The sequence below is a fragment of the Psittacula echo genome (assembly GCF_963264785.1).
Source record: "Psittacula echo genome assembly, chromosome: 6".
Lineage (NCBI taxonomy): Eukaryota > Metazoa > Chordata > Aves > Psittaciformes > Psittacidae > Psittacula > Psittacula echo.
Window position 1 is genome coordinate 28,983,707 of NC_137743.1, and position 17,648 is coordinate 29,001,354.

Genomic DNA, 17,648 nt, shown 5'->3' on the forward strand with positions numbered 1-17,648 from the left:
TGCTGTAACTGTAATTGTGCTGCAGAAGCTTGTGATCAGTGCCCCAACTTCCTCAAAAGCTACAAATTAAGCTTTCTCATGCAGATTTGTAGTAGAGAGAATTTTTAGACTTTTCCTCTTTCTAAAGCTGGAGATCTATATGACTCAGCCTGAGGAAGCAACGTGTTTTGAAAGTGAGAGGTCTTCTGGTTTTTTCAAGTTGACTGATGTTTTTCTGGGATATAGGACCTGCAACTGCATTTAAGGGCTCTTTGTTTAATTATTTTTGATGAGCACCATCCCTTTTGAATATTTGTGAGAGGTGGAGTTGTTATATTTTTAATTAATCTCATGAACCTAAAGAATTGATCAGAAGCCTTAAAAAAATGTGACGGGTTTAGGAACCATTAAAGTGCTGCAGAGGTGTCTTTTAGGATGAACTGTGTACCCTAAAGAGTGCCTGATGCATTTTAATGTTAACGTAGCATTGAAACTGTTCACACAGAGGAAAATTGAAAGCTCATGCCATGACCTTTCCTACAAGTCACAAGACCTGCATGGAAATTGCGTCAATGAAACTCACGGCTCTTTTTCCCCCAACTCACAGCGGGGATAGTAAGAAAGAGAAACTTTGCACTTAGTGTCGTGCTTAACAGATGCACTAAGCAGTATTTAGCATAGCTGCCAATCCTTGCTGCATGGTTGCTTCTTGATACTCTGTTGTGGCAAAGCAAAATACCTCTGTATCCCTTAAAATGAAGAATTTTATGCACCATTGAGTGATGTGGGGAAGTACTACTAAGATAATGACAGAACATCTTCCTTGCTAGATGTGTAAAAGACAGATTGTTTTTCCTCTCTGTCACCACAGGTAAGGATCTGTAGTTAGCTGTGTGGTAATTAAGCCTGCTGTGCAATCAGGAGTCTTTGAAATGAGTGGGAAGAGAAAAGAAAAAGCATCCCTTCCCTTGTTCAGCACTGAAAGAGCTTGGGTTGTCAGCGTTTGTCCACAAATGCAACAGTGAGAGCTAGAGTGAATGCTTGTTGTCTTGTGCTTTCTCTTGACTTGTTAATGAGCATCCATAATTTAACTTTAAAATTAATGGTTTGTTCCCCAGCTGCATTATTGGCTATTTTGTCAGTTGCTCCGCATCTCTGTATGTATGTATGTATGTATATACTAGCACGTGCATGCGCATATGCATACCCCATTACACAGATTTTCAGTTTATCACATGGCAAAGATGGATTAAATGACTTACCTGAATCTTCAGTATTTCAGTAAATATTTCAGTTTTGGTAAATGTTGGAGCTGAGAGTAGAAAGAAGGTACCTGAGGTGGAGGAAGAAAGACCAACTCATACGAGTGTATTTGTATATTAATTTCACAGTTTTAATAAGCATGCAAATAGCTCTTTATTATCCCAGCACTTCACTGACTCCAGGTGAAGAGAAGACCTAATTTACTAGCCTTTCCAATACTCATGGTGTGGCTGGCTCCTGTTTCCCTGTGTTTATAGCCTAAATAAACCAGGCAGAGAGGGGAACAAAAAAGTGGAGTAGAAGATAAGTGGCCTGTCCAACATCTTGAGAGGTGCAGGTCCAGCTGCCCCAGACCAGTGCTCTCCTTTCTCAGAGGAGCTCTGCAAGCCTTAAGAAAGGTTCATTGCACTTGGATTAATTGTAGATAAAGTGGATGCTCTCTGCAGTAAGATATACGCTATCAGTAAATAATTGGTCTTCTTTGAAGCCAAAAACCATGGTATTAAAGAATAGAAGATATTTTAGTAAAGCACGTAGAACTAATTCTAAAATCAGTGGTTTGATCTCCAGGCAAATACTGTTCAGCTAGGCACTTTGTTTATCTGTTCAGGCAAAATGTCAGTCTCTGGATTGATAAGTACAATTTACAATGCTTGTGGAAACTTGCAGTGCAGATTTTTAATCTGCATGTTTTGCCATTTGTTTTTCCATTGTTTGTATTAAACTGATAGGGTGCTTTGTTGACATATGGAAGGAAACTTCAGTACTTGTGAACTACCTTTTCATATACTCAAAAGCTCACAGTAAGCCTGTTCAGTTCTTAAAACCCGGGCTACTTTATATACAGTATCCAACTTCTAAATTGCTGCACAAACTCTAAAATACTTTACAGGTACAATCTGCCACTAACTCTGGTTAAATCTGTGGTAGTGGAGCTAACTGTATAAGACACCATAGAACAATTCGGGTCATTAAGTTTATAACAACTAAGTGTAGAGGAGTAGAGAGCTGCAGAATTAAGCTATATTTTCCTTGACATCTTTTTTTTTTTAGAGATTGTGTGCTTAATATGCTGGGATAATGTTAAAACAGGATGCATCTACTGCTCACATTGGCTTGACCTATTGATGCAAATGAGACAAAAAGACCCTGCAGCTTCTTGACATGGTTGTAATAGCTTGTTATTCTTTCTAAGAAGTGCAGTCATATTCTTATATCTAAACATAAAAATATGGATTTTAATATATTTTCATGACTGTTGGGAGAGGGGTGGAGAAGAAGAAAAAAACTATAAAACAAGAATAGTATTTACAATACAAACCAGAAGTGAGAGGTGTGGTTAAGAGTGTGAATATTTAAGTGTCTTGGTTTCCTTACAGTTAGGATGGACATAGAGAAAGATGCAGAAGCTCAGGAATTGTAGAATAGTTGTGTGATTGTCATAATTCTCAATTGTGTTATATTTAGCTTTGCTTCTCACCGTTATGTCCTGGCAGCTTCTATATCTGTTTTAGTTGTTACTCATGTTCAATCATTTCCCTCAAAATGAGTGTCTTCTCTCTAAAACACTTGGCTGGCTAAATTTGGTGCAGGAATTTGACTGTGTGTTCCCCTACATTGCTGGTGATGACACACGCCTGGGATATTGGTTCTTCTGAATTTCTGGCCCTGATAAAAAAGTGTCAAAACACAGGTACTATTTTGCTTGAAGTTGCTGTATTTATGCATAAAAAAATTTGTTTTCTCAAATTTAAAATTTGCAAATAAATCAATATATAAGAAATTTCAAACTCCTCCTGATAGCCTGGGTGTTAATTGACAGCTATTGCTGACAGATTCAGTCACAACCACTGTAAGATATAAAGAGGAATTGCGCTTTTGAAGATCATTACCTCCTATATCTATGTTTCAAGAGGTTTCTAGTATATATTTTGTCTGGGGATCTCAGTCTGCCTACTATTTATGTCAGAAATTGGAGCACAGTGTCTAGTGGAATCTGCCCTTGCCAAGCAACCCTCCATTGAAATGTGGAACTGGGCTGCATTGTAGGATTTGTACAGAAAAGGTCTGGTTTTTATATCCTAAACAAGACTGAGGATTGGAATGTAGCTTTGGGTCTGATTTATTTCAGATGGATTGTATAAGGTAGAGCTGGGTTCTGTTATTTGATACCAGAAGGATGCTGTCACTTGTCTAGCAGAGCATTCATTTTCAGTCAAAAAAAAAAAAAATGCAAACCAAACAAAAAATGCCACAACAAACCAACTCAAGTCCTAAACCTTTTCAGTTGAAATTTGGATGCTGTTTTGGCAGTGCTGCATAGAGCCAGGTGAATGGATGGAAACAATTGGCTTCAATTTGTCTTAAAAATACATCTTATGGAAGACAGGGTAATAACAGAAGCATCAGCATCGTGTAATCAGAGAGAAAGGGCGATCCAGGTTGTGCTTAATAGCACCATGTGATATCCTGGCCATCAAGCTGAGAGTAATTTTTGATTAGCTACATATAACCCGGTAGTTGTTCTCTCTTGCATGCAGTCTTTGCATTTGGTTCCTAATTTTCCTTGCTTCTGATGGTAGCTGCTGCTATTTTTGAGAATATATTTATTTTCTATTGAGTTTCCAAACACAGTTGATGCTCCTGTGCAATCAAGTGCCTTTGTGGAATCTGAGGCAGACATGATATACTCATTTTTCTGCTAACACACAGAACAAACTTGAAAGATTGGGACCACATCTCAGCTATGAAGTCCTTTCACATCAGTGAAAAGGATCTTGTCTTTTGAGAAATGTATTGCTTGATGCAAGGATGCCTCTTCTGAAAGAGGATTGCTGCTTATCCTCCTTAATGACAGTAGTCAATTTAGCAAAGTACAGGCACAATGGAAGTTTTATTCAATATGTTTAGTAGAAAGGTAGCAATTTCTTTTTGGTATTTTAATCGTGACAGATCACTGATCCTATGAGGTTAAACAGTGCCGCTATTAGTATAATTTTGCTAGAATTACATTTAAAATACAAAGATTTCTGGAGCATTAGGTAATGATGAAGGACAAAGTTTTGTGCAGAGCTTTCAGGGTTCCCTGACAAAGTCAGCTGTTTAATCAAGCTTTTTTTTTTTTTTGGCCTGTCATTTGCATTTTAATATTATATATTCATTTTAATTTATTTTATTTATTGCTTAATCAAACCATTTATTACATCTGAATGTAAAGGCAGGCATTAAGGAGGAAGAGAAACAGACTTATGAAATGGAGAATTGGCATCCCACCAGGAAATTCATATAAAAAAGGATGCTTGAACAATAAGGAGGGTATTTAGACAAAACACAAAACCACTTCCAGGACCAAAGAAAAATTGCAAAAGACTTGGAGCTTGGTGCTTTGCTTACTGAAACTGAAGGTAAAGGTTGGTTTTTGTAGAAGTATAAATACCTGTGCTTTGTTTTGTCAAGAAAAGCAAAGCAAGAATTTGTTTGAAAACTGAACTTGCTTTAAATTGGAAGGGAAAGCACAATTTAACAGTGAATTATTGTAATGGCTGTTGACATTGGAGGGGTTTATTTCCTGGTATGTGTGGGTTAAGAGGATTTTATAATCTTTTATATTTAGCTAGATATCGGTTAGTCAAAATAATAGTAGAGTAGTTAAGGAAATGCTCTGATTTCTGTGTCAGAAGGGACTGCTCTGGCTTCCAGCCTGGTCTTTAAAAACTGAAAATGCACAGCAGGCTGATGTCACTCATTTCTAATTAGGGGCCTTGTTGTAGTCTGGTTTTGTGAGGACTTATTTAGGTATCCGCAGATGAAGGAAGGAAACCCCTCAAATGCTACTGCATCTGAGAGCAGGTTGTGTGAGCTGCATAAGGGAAATCCACTGCCACCATGGTAGGCAGAGGGCTGAATCCAGCAGCCTTTCCTCTGGCCAGACTTCCATTAGTCTTAGCAAAAACGTGAAAACTGACTGTTCTGCACATCCAGATGGAATTCTCCCCCTAAGATGGATGGTTCACTGCAGGGATGTGGAAACCAAGCCCAAACAATATCTGCTATTTGTGTTGCTCTGAAGTAGAACTGTGCTGCTCTCCATGGGTCTGTAGCAGTAGCTGGGCTGGTTCTGTATGCTGGCCTCAGCCCGATGGATGCACAGGGTGTTTGTTGCCACTAGACAGCAGAAATAGAAACTTCCCAGCAGAAATAGAAACTTGCAGTTCTCGATGTGAAAACAATTTTGACTTGACTGTGTGTTTTGTGTGAGTAAGGATTTGGGTTTTACAGTTTTTTACAGTCTGTCAGTCACGTGTTTTATGGTAAGGGGTGACAGGTGAGAGAAGGAATGTTCATACTTCTCAAAAGCTTGCAAAAGCATTAAGCATTTTAATCATGTTCTTTTTCTGAAAGACAGACTGATAAATAGCTGGAATGAGGAGTTAATTGTAGCTGTACAGCATCTTTTATTAAATTCGTTATTAAACTAGGCATAATAAATCACTTGCTGGTTTCCAAGTCAGTAATGCAGTGGAGGGGGAATGCATTTTCTTTTAATGTGCTTTGAGATGCATCTTGAAAGTAAGGTGTGCTGGAAGAGTTTTGGGGGATGCAACACCCACATATGGGGTGCTGTTGTTTGATGTTGCTGTGGGGGAGCTGAAGAGGCGCTGGGTATGCTGGCAGCCACTGCTTTCTGCTATTGCATGAGGCCATGTAGCGTGGCTGGGTTTTGCTTGTTTTCTGTGTTGGGCTGTGTGTGGTGGAAACCCTGGGTTCATCACATGGTGTGTGTGCAGCAGCTGCTTTCTCAGCAGCAGAGGGGAAGGGAAGTTAGTGGGCCAGCTAGAAGTGTCCCTGGGGCCAGATCTGATCAGCATACCCTGCCGGTACAGGTAATCATTAAGGCTTACTAGTACAATATGGTATTGGCAAGATTAAAAAGGTGTGTTTTTTCAGGAGAGTTAAGAGGATTGTGGGTTGAGAGTTTGTGTTAAATCTCTAATAGTGGCAGGAGTTTGGGGGTAGTTGTTTAAAAATAAATAAAACCCAGTAAATGCAGCATGGGCTGCTGAAGTTGTAAAGCAGACTGTATTATTAGCCACAGGAGGGTTGAGCAGTTGAACAATATCGACCGTTTCACTCATAAATGGTAATTTATGTCTTCTTATTGCTGACTCAATTTCTGTGGCTAGCTCAGACTTTTCTGTTGCTGTCAAATGCTCTTTGGCCATTTTGAACGTGGCCGCACTTTGCTCAACAGTCAGTGCCACCTGGGGGACCCAGAGAACTCCTGCAAAGAACAGGGTGGGAATGAGCAGCTGATGAGGAGGGCCCCAGAGAACAGAAAACTTACTCCATTAACAGAAAATCCATTTAAAAGACTTTCTTACCTTTCCAGCCATGTGTCAGAAATCTCTGATGGAAGGGGACTAGATTGTGGATTTTAATAAACTGTAGTGCACATCACTCCCTGTCTCTTTATCTCTTGCATTTACAGGGTAAAATTACAGGGTTAACTACATCTACTCAGAATCTTGGTTGTATAAATTGCTTAGATCTTTTAAAATAGAGAAATAATTTCTTGTGGCGTTCATGGGGTTTTTTTTCAGGCTAGGTTGATTACTTAGACTCATTGTCCCCGTGATGCATGCTGCTATCTGAAACACTCAGGTGCGAATTGTAGAGTAATACAAGATGTCCAATTCAGATTAAGGACCACTGCAATGCTCAAAGCAAAAATACTGAAATAATTATAAAAATACTATTAAAGATCAATTTCTAACAAAGGTGGAAAGGAGGGGAGATTCAGAGAGTTAAAATGTGAAGGAAAACAAAAGAGGAAGGTGCTTAGAGGGTAGAAATGCATCATGTAATTAGCAAATAAAATGTCTAATGCTGCTTGTCTGACAGTCTTTTAGTTTTTCACTTTGGTGTCATCATTTTCAACATGGAGCTTTAACTGAAAGAATTTTTAGGGGTGTGTAAAAAAAAAATGGTGAAAGAATAATCTGCAATCAAAACGTTTAAAAACGGTGCATTTCAGTGTATAGTATTCAAGACGAGGTCTTCAAAGAATGTTTGGAGAGATCAGATGATACGTATGATTTGAGGCTTTAATTGGTAATTATATTTTGAAATTCCCAGATATGTAAGGTTGTCATTAAAGATAAGCTTAAATTTAGGGCTGGGGTAAAGCTTCAGCATCCAGGGTTTTTTTCACTGAATTGTGTGTTGTTTTTCTTAGGAAACTTTTCTGCGAATTTAAATTAAAACTTGTTTGGGGTTTTTTTACCTTTTTTTTTGTTTGGGGGATACTTTTAAAAATTAAAAATAAAATAGAAATTTTTTTATTTGGAAACATTCCTTACGTTTCCTGTGGTGATTAAACTTAAATTTCTTTATAATACCTGCTTAGTGTTGTGCCTTGAGCTTGCACCTGGCCTGTGCCTCCTGTGGCACCCCAAGAGCAGGCCCTTCCAGGACGTCTCTGTTCTTGTGTCTCCTGAAAGGCAGGACATGCTGTGCTTTGTGAAATGTAATTCAAAAAGACTTTAGTTTACCTGGAAAATAAGGTGATATGTATGTTATTAGCGCTTTCCTGTAACATTGTAGCAGCATTTCCAAATGGAAAACTTCAGATTTTTCAGTTAAAAGACTTGTGTTTTGATTTTTTCCATTAATAAAATTCTATTTCTCATTTTGCACAAGTTCTCATTATGCACAAAAGCAATGCTAACAGAGACTTATCTCCCATGAGAAAAGGCAAGAGCATCACATAGCGATCTTCATACAAATAATTAGGCCCACAATATATACAGCATGGTAATACGGGGTTAAAGATGGCATGAAGGCTCATGTGGTGGCCAAGAAAACAAGGAGAACATGAATACTTTGAACAGCTGTGTTGTTCGGGCATTTAGTTAGGTCTCTCTGAACGAACACACACACACGTGCACGCACGCACACGCACACACTTGAAAAACTAGTTTAACAGCAACATGTGCTGGTGGAGCACAAAGACAAGCAAGTAAGTCTGGGTGGGTGTTGGGAATCCTTCTAGGAAACAAATATTCTCATCTGATGATACTTCTCCAGGGCTTCAGGGATGAGGTGTCCAGAGTTGCAGGATTGCAGGTAGCATTCCTTTTGTTAATGACTAATCCATACCAAAGGAAGTCATACTTACATTTCAGACAACCTGTAACCTTTTTATTTGGGTTGTCTTGGGCTAGGTTGGTTGAGAGAAGCATTCTTTGGTTTGGTTTGTGCAGTGCCCAGCATGAGTGAAGTTCTCTAAGAGCTGTTGCAATAAGAGCAAGAGGTGTCTTGTGCTTTAAAATTTCACTTTAGAAAAATACATGCTCTAAAACTCCCTTTAAATTCACATAGAGACAAAATATTTAATGTGACTACTGGTTGAATTGCACTGATTACTAGAGTCATTAACATAGAGGGAACACTTCTGAAAATTGGCAGGTTTAGAAAGAATAGAAATTGTTTCTTTGTTAAGTGAGTTATTGCAGGAACTTGTTTATCTGTCTGTTTTGGGTAGTTACTAGTTTCACTTGAACCTTAGAGAAGCTGGGTGTTTGTTATCACTTAATGGTTTTTATTATGTTCTGCTAAGAACACAGAAGCCCTTTATTTTCTGTTTGTTGCTGTTAAATTGTTTCAGTTTTCCAACTTCACAGATATACACTGTATCAGTGGTTTTTAATTGTGCATATTTATGGTTTTGGTGTTTTACAAGATTCCGGAGATTAAGCCTCTCAGCTCTCACCTTTCTCTTTTTGTTTGCTGCTGATGGAAACACCTTAGCAGCAGCAAGTAAACTGCTGGCAAAGGAATTGCAGCACTAAGATAAAGCTGTTTCTAATCTAAATGCTTCTCAGTTGAGAATTGCAGTATGAGGAAAAAACATATTCAAGGCATCAGTCAGTTGTATCTTTTTTCTGATGTACTGTATTTGCAACTATATTTGAGCTGAGCACAGCAAAAACCTGGCCTAATTGCAAGGACTGGAAAAAGAAAATAACTTGCACTTTTTTTACCTTGAATAAATGGTTATTTCTTCAAGATTAAATGGATACCTGCATTATGGAAGAAAACAATAACAGTGCTGTGTCTGTGTTCATTAAGTAGTTGGAGAAGAATGTACAGATTTGTCATTGGATCTTCCTAGACTTCAGATCACACACTGGAGCATATTCCTGATGCTTCTAATGCTAATGGGAATATTGTACATTTTGATGATACTTTTATTCTTACCTTCCACTTCCAAGAATTTCTGTAAGATTTTGGGTACAGTCCTGTGCAATAGTATGCTACAAGTAAGCCTTTGTAATTCTGGAGTATTAAGTATAGAAAATAACACAGGGTTTCACAATTTATTTGTAATTAATATCAACACCAAAGTGTTTATGATATGAAAAAGATATGTATTACTTCTGTGAGACTGCATGTAAATATATATATTTAGGCAATATTGGTTTTGTAACATTGCTGACTTAACTTCTAACATACTGTTGTTTTTTCATCTTAGGTCTGAGGGTAACTGTGTTACTAACATCATCCCTCATGGTACTGGGAGCTGGCCTGAGATGTGTTCCAGTTTCAGACCTAGAAATTAGGAAGAAGTAAGTAAACCAGTTATTTTTAATATACATATTTTATGATGTCTGCTAATGCAATTTTTGCTGCTTCTGCAGGGAAACGTTAGTACAATTTTTCTGCATCAGTTTGATACACCAAATGTTTATTGTGTAGACATGGGCTTACATGCTTCTTTGCTTCTTAAATGGATTTTTCTAGCTCTTCTACATAGAATCTGAAGATCAGAAAGCTCTTTATAAACTTGAGTTAATTAAGTCTCACCTCATCCTGCATAACTAATCTTAATCCGCTTTGCAAACAAGGGAGCAGAGATTTGGAGAGGTTCAGAAACTGGCCTGAGATCACACAGGGAATCATGCCACAGAACCCCAAACTATGTAATTTCTATGCAAATGTTATATAATTAGTTCATGTTTCTCATATTGGTTGTATGGGAATGTGCAGTGAGACAGATGAATTTACATAAAATGGGCTTTTTCATGTAGTTTCTTCCAGTCTGTATTCCAGAGTAGCCTCATACTTCTCTGTGGTTGAAATGAATGACTTGTGGACACACAAGAGTAAGAGTTTGTGATACAGATTCCTTCCTAAAAATCACACAATCTAAACAATTCAATTGTCAACGTGTCCTGAACCTGGGAATCCTCAGTAAGTACAGGTGTTGCACTCAGTTTATACAGCCAGAGAATATGGATCACTACTTGTTCTCTTAACTTTCTTTTTCCTCATGCTGAAGGAGGAAGGAGTACAGGCATTGTTACATTTTTCTGCTTCTTTAAAAACAGTAGTACCACTAGCTCTTCACTAGTTATCCTTGCATAATATGTAAGCAGTAAGAACTTAGTTAGAAATGGTTTTTGTGTTTAGTTCCCCTCCCTAACTTCTAATCAGCTTCTAGGCAGTCCTTGTATTATTTCAGAATGTTCATTTTTTCCCTTAGTATTGTCTACCCCTAGCCTGAAAGTCATTTCGTAAACCTTTAAGCTGAGAAAGAAAATGTTTGGTGTGAAGTAGAAGGCAGATGACTGGGTACCATGGATAAAGGGTTACCAAAGGAAATGGTTCACAGAAAAGAATAAGAGCATGTAATAAATGCATTGATTGTAAAACTAGCCCCAATCAGGAGTAAGTAGCGAGTATGTTATGAATGACTTCATAAAACTAAGTGCAGTGTGGCAAGTTTCGGGTCTTAAATATAAGAAAATATAAGGATAAGGAAGCACCCAAGGTGCTCCTGATGCCAGCTGCCCATTTCAATGTAATGTTCAAGGACTTCATGAGCAGGGGAGGCTGAACTAACCATATTGTGCTACCATTCACAGTGACCCTTTAAAGGCAAAAATACACTATTAAGGTGGCCAGGAAGAGCTGTCCGCATTGTGCCCTTATTTTACCTTTTCAGAAGATGCAAAGGGCTGCTCAACATCCAGGTCATCTGTTCTGACCAATCTTGGATTAAATTTTTTTTTTTTTTTTAAATGGGCCAAATGAGTTGAATGAAATATGATGTCTTATGTAGCTTTTCACTTGAGATTTGTGCTGCCCTAGGCTTTACCAAAACAAGGATGGAGACAGAAACAACCCAAGAAGAAATTCCCAAATGAGATTCAGATGTGAGGTATCATTTGGGGAGTGGGAAGGAGAATTTCCACATGTTCTGATCACCTTTAAGCAAGGTTTTCAGGTTTTCTGGTTTAACTGCAGTGAGGAGACCTAGGAGAACAATGAAATAAACACCTAAGGAGAAACATTCAAAGAAATGACCGGCTGTGGACTGTATAGAGTCTGATGAAATAAAATATGATGATGCATTTTATTGAAAACTGTATAGGGGAAAAGAAAAAAAGAGCATGAGCAGAATCCTGATGGAAAAGGTTGTTAATTTCATTTATTCACAATGTGAAAATGTGCATCATCTTAAGAAATTTTCAAGAATTGCAGCTCTACCTGAGGAAAGTAGTTTGATCTTTTATACAGTTTGGTTAAAAATCTGCAGGGAATTAATTACAGCTAACTGTGTGAAGCAAAAGGATGTTTTTCAGTGAATGATCTGTTCTGTGAATGTTTCTTGAGACATTGTAAATAATTGTACAGACTGTGTGATGTTATACCACGTAACCTCCATTGTTTTGAGAGCTAAGGCTGAAGGCCATTTTTTATCAATTACTTGAAGCATGGTACCAAATAAAGTAATATTTTTTGAGATTAACATTACTGCTTAATGCATTAGCAACAACTGGCTGAGCACTAAACTGTGCACTTATTCTGAATGTGTATGTGCGTTATTACAACAATTTAAACATTACAGAGCCAGATGCATACATATGCTAATACTGGAGCATTTCAGAAGCCAGTGTAACTGGAATTTCTTTAAATGCTTTTGCATGTTTTGTAGTATGTTCCTTCAGTCCCTAGGTAATCTGCAGTAATATACCAAAGGATTTCAATGGGGCAATTATGTCAGAGTTAGGATACATAAAATTACAAGAACGTTCAATGAGGTTTGTCAGGTTTAGGTTTGGTTGGGGTTTTTTTTTCCTACTTTGTAGCTGTCTCTGCTCCCTCAGCTCTTGTAATTTAACATTAAGGAAAGCTACTAAAGCACATTGCCTATCAGAGCAATCACAGACATAAAGAAATCACCGTTAAGACTGACATTTAATCCTGACTGCTTTATGCACCTTATCTCACGCAGACCTGTAATATCCAAGTGTGTTCTTCAGCTCCTTTCTAGTCTGTAATTATTCTTTTGGCTCTAGTGTGTAGCAGCAGACTAAAACTATCTCAAGTTCTCTGAGTCATGTTTTAAGCACAAACCTTAACCTCTCATTTCAGTTCACTTTATGCTTGTGTATATGCGTGACTTGCATGAGGGAAAATTGATGCTGCATATTTGAGTGTGTCTTTTGAAGCAGCTGTTCCTTACAGTGAATTTTTGTTCTCTGCCAGTGTGTGACCTAAAACTGTACTGGGAATCAATGCCAGAACTGCATAAATTCAGTGAAGGCTGAAGTGGGAGTGCATGGTGAAAATGTGAAAGTATGGACTAGCATGTGAGATTGAGGAACCATCCTATACATGGAGTAGTAATGTGCTTACCTACCTGCTTTCCTCTCTAGGCCACTAACCTGTGAGGTTACTGTGTACATCATACAGACATTGAGGTTGAAAAGAGATTTTCTTACGTACTACGCACTTCTGGGTTTGTCAAATGTACCAGATATGAGGCAATGAATTTGACTTTTAAAAGTTAAGGCTCAAATTATGATTCCTTTCTAATTTTCTTTCTTTCTAAATTTCATAGTTAATGTAAATTATATAGAACATTAAAAAAAGATGTTATCAACTTGACCATTCTGGAACTTGTACCTTCTTCCCTTCCCTGAAGGTTACAAGAGCATCACTAATGCTTTTTGATGTGTTTTGTCCAGTCATTTCCTTTTTGACTGTTGCTTGGTGCTAAGTGAATATTTTCATTGGACTATTTTAGAATTTCATTTTTTTATCCTCAACATTAACATTACTAGGAAGCCATCTTTTATAGGCAAAATCAAGATTGGTTCCCCCATATAACACTTCATATTTATCTCATATTCTGTGTTTACAAATAGATGCATATACATCTTAGTTCTCCCATATGACTGTAAAATAATAAATCTAGGCAAAAAGCTGTGTGTGCTGAAACTTACAAGAAGGAAGGAAATAAATGATGAAATCAGCCCATAGCCATAAATTTGTGGCTTTCAAGACTGACTGTGTGATGTAAGACTTCTTAAAATGTTTTGAAAGACAGGATAATTAAAGACATGGAAGTAAAGAATGTCATGTAATTTGTCATTTGTATTGAATATATCAAGCAATTTATTACAGTGTGGTATGCAGTGAGCTGGTTGTATTTGGCCTTCACATTAGATTTCACAACAGTGAAGTTGTTACTGAGGACCTTGAGTCAGGCAGTGTGAGATGGTGCTCCTTGGCAATAAATCCCATAAAAACATTTGTTGGGAAGCCAGCAAAACAATAACATGGCAAATGACAGTGGGAACAGGAGCAGTTATTTATGGAATTATTTATGGGGGTCACACCAATAATTTAGATCCTGTAAACAACTTTTTTTTGTTTAATACTACTACTTCTTATGATTTTTTTCCATGTATTGATGTTATCTTTTCCATTTATTATATTTGAAAATCCACTCTTACCACATTTTTAGTGCATTTTGTTTCTGTTAGGTAGTTGCAACCTAGTTTTTATTTTATTCTTGTTAAACTTATTCTTTAATAGTTCCATGTTTTGTCTTTTTTGTCCCTGAAAGCCTGAACAATGATATGGGATCATCTTATTATTTGTGTTTTCTAATCCTAAAGCAACCATGAACCACCATTCTCTTGCACAAAAAATGCAAAGGGGCACCTCAGAAGAGGTAATTCCAGTAAAGACAAGACACACTGGGATTCTTATATTCCCTGGCAATACTCAACACATTTACATGCTCAAAAATACTACCCCAGACTGGAGCAGCTGTGAAGAATTGGAAATAAAGTGTTCCAGGGGATGAAAAAACTCTTTTAGAAGAGGATGGTAGAAGGCTCTGCCTCTAAGAAATAAAGACAGAGTGTGATGCAACTTGTGTGCTCTCTAACTCATTGGGGAAGTGAAATGAAAAAAGCATTTAATCTGAAGTGTGGTACTGGGGGTAAAGAGATGAATAAACGTACCTATTTGTATGTTGTAGCTCAGTGAGTGTAGGAGAAAGATGTTAAGATGAAGCACTTGCCTGGTACTGATGGCAGTTGCTGGTTTGTGTTTTGACTGCAGTGCTGGGAGAAAGCTGAGCTGGGTTAATCCCTAGTATCAGAAAAAGAGGTAAGTGGGGAAAAAAGGCAGCAGGTCATTCACAGGTAGGTTCTCATGGGGAATATTTTTTACCCATGTAACTTAACAGTTTAGCTTGTTTTTATTACCTCCACCAGCTTTATCTTATACATGTTTTATTTTTTAACCTCTGTTCCAAAGCTGCTGTTTTAGATGAGAGGTCGTGTGAGTTGTTCCTAAGTGGCAACAATTTTTTCCTGCTTTGCTTATTTGTCAATGGTAGTGGTGGATTCAGGGGGTGCTTAAGTGTCCCCCCGGCTGCCTGGGGGTCTTGCCTGCTGCTACCTGAGCTACACATCTTGTGATGGCAGGTGTTATACTCAAGTGTAGAAAGCTTTTAATTTTTTTAATCATATTGAGCTCTTTGCCTTACTCTTGTGACTCGTATTCTGTTGGCTGACTTCTGTCCTTAAAGAAGAATTCATATTAATCGAATTTATATCAAAGTTGCTGCATTATAATCAAAACACCCTCTTCCTCTTTCACTGGCCAAAGAAAAATTGCTCAGGAATGTTAAATAGGTCTTGTTTATCTCATTCCCTAATTTGCTGTACCTCTTGTATACTCCTACTCTTTTACTAAAAAAATCCTACTTAGAACCTGCCTTGTGCTAAGTAATCTCCATCAGCTTTCTCCAACGGCAGCTCTGATAGCAGCCAGTCATTGAACCCTTCCTTGATAACTTGTTTGAGTATGCTTTGCCTCATTAGCCCATAATGTAATTGCCTACTTCGTGTTTTACAGCAATGCTGTTTATTTTGGGGCTGTTCATATTTGATGAGCGTGTCTCCATTAGTGTTGCTTTAAAGATGTTTTCTTTTAATAATGGGTTTGCGAAGCGGGTTAGCTATAAAGAAAAAAACCTAACAAATTTTAATTAAACAAACAAACAAAAATCCAAAAAGCAGCTTTGAATTCATGTGCCTTCATCCTCAAAACTTGGATAAAGTTTTAAGGGAAGAAACTCTCTTTTCATCCGTGTGACAGTTGTGATGGTTGCACAATAACATGGTGTTGTGCTGTAAGGATGTGAGTGGATTTGTCACCATACTTCCAGGGGTCTTGCTGTTTGCCCGCTGTATCCCTTTCCTCTGCCAGGACATCTAACAGAAATATCAGGTCTTGACCTGAGGTAGCTGCTTTCTCTCAGTGCAAGTCCTTGTCACTCTCTTCACTGACTTTCAGTAATAGCAGTTTTGGAGTAACTCTGTTTTTCCAATCCTTTTAAATTTAAACCCAAAACTCACTGTTTTTCAGACCATTGTAAATGTGTTTGCTGTTTGCCTTAAGAGTGGGAGAAGATGCATGAGGCTGGGATGCCTGGGAGATGCTATGATCCTCTCCAAGTCTGCTCCCATAACCATGTGACCAACTGTGCTGAGGCCATGGTTTGTGTAGGGAGTGAAACTTGAGCCCAGTTCCTGATGAAAACGGTCAAAAGCACATTTTTAAGTTTTTTTCCTTTCTTTTTCACTTTATTACTGCAGAAAATGTGCCACACAGTGACTCAGGCTTTCTGCTTGTAATAATTTTTGTTACTGATGGGGAAAACCAGCTTTAAAGTTACTCTGCATATCAATGGTTGCATGCATCAAAAACAAGCTAAGAATTGCTAATAGCCTCAATCCATGAATAGCCAGAAGGCATACAGCTTTTTTAGTATAAATATATCATTTAATGAAAATATTGAAAGGAAGTGCATTTCCATGAAATTCATCTATCAGAATGTTATTTTTAATAGATGAATTCACTGCTTTACCCAGAGGTTTTTCACTTTCCAGTCTTTTTCCAGGGATAGGGCCTTACTGCACTCGCTTCAGGTTAGGAACAGAACAGCACTTGCATCAGGTTCTCCCCATACTCTGGAGCAGTGAGTTGCTATAAACCATAAATTTGACTGCTTTTATTCTGTCTTTGCCTTAAAAGGTACCTGAAAAGGTTCTATTTAATAGAAAGTTCTTTTGTTGGATTTCTTTTTGTGAGTCTAAAGGAAAAGCTCTATCCTATTGTAGCAACTTAATTGTGAAAAATCAGAGGTGGTTCTTTAAAAAATGGGTATCAGTTCCCTCCAATGTATAATAAATCTGCTAACATATAATGTGGATAAGTCCATGTCTTTTTGTGTTGAGTTTCCTGTGTGAGCAACTTGCATCATACAGCAGTAGTAGACACTCTAGAATAGGAGGTATTTACTTGCTTTGTTTTCATGTAGTGAGGCTAAATTCAATAGCTCTTGAAAAGTGCTCTGAAGTCCTCCAGTGAAAGGGTCTTTTTCATTTGCTTCCAGTAGCTCCCACAATGAGCTAATCGCTTTCTAAACATATTTGTTTTCCAAATTAGCAGGAGTTGAACAATCCACTTCTTTCAATGAGTGAAATTGTCAGGCGTGTGGAAATAAAATTAGTCATCCATTTCTGTAAAATAGCAACTTCTTTATCCTGAGCCGCTTTTTGTGTTGTTAGGATCAGCAATTCATCTACTAAACTTTTCTAGACTAAGAGACATGCTACAGTGATGCCTCAGTTCAGCAGCAGGCTAGCACTCTGAGCGGCTTCATTGGTCCTTACACTTTGCTCAACAGCAGCAAAACTGAATTGCCAAATTTTTTTTTCCCTGCATGAGTATAGAAGTTTTAATAGTGACTAAGTGGTCAATTCACATGGCAGCTAATAGGAACAGCATGGTAAATATTTCAAGTTAAAAAAAGCATCAAAATCTCATCTTCACAAGGATCCAGAGGAATCTAATTTCTCAGTTGACCAGGGCCTCATCAGAAGCTGGTAGTGAAAATCCCTGCTAAGAGAGTCAGACCAATGCACTGGAGCTGATGGCCTTGCTCTTACCAGTGTTGCCTGCCAAAGAAAAGGTGAAAACGTGTTAAAATCCAAGTATGACTTCTACAGTCCTAGCCTTCCCAAAGAAGTTCA

The 17,648-nt window shown here is 37.8% G+C and overlaps 1 protein-coding gene across 3 annotated transcripts in view; it reads left to right on the forward strand.

Moving 5' to 3' along the window:
* Positions 1-17,648, forward strand: part of SLC49A4 (solute carrier family 49 member 4) — a 68,964-nt gene that overhangs the window by 8,367 nt on the left and 42,949 nt on the right. For all 3 annotated transcript variants that reach the window (XR_013957184.1, XR_013957185.1, XM_080620768.1), the window contains exon 2: positions 9,776-9,869. Coding sequence is in view for 1 of the 3 variants with exons in the window: in XM_080620768.1 (XP_080476894.1) it covers positions 9,776-9,869 (94 nt within the window). In the remaining 2 variants the exon portion in view is untranslated. The remainder of the gene's footprint in view (positions 1-9,775; positions 9,870-17,648) is intronic.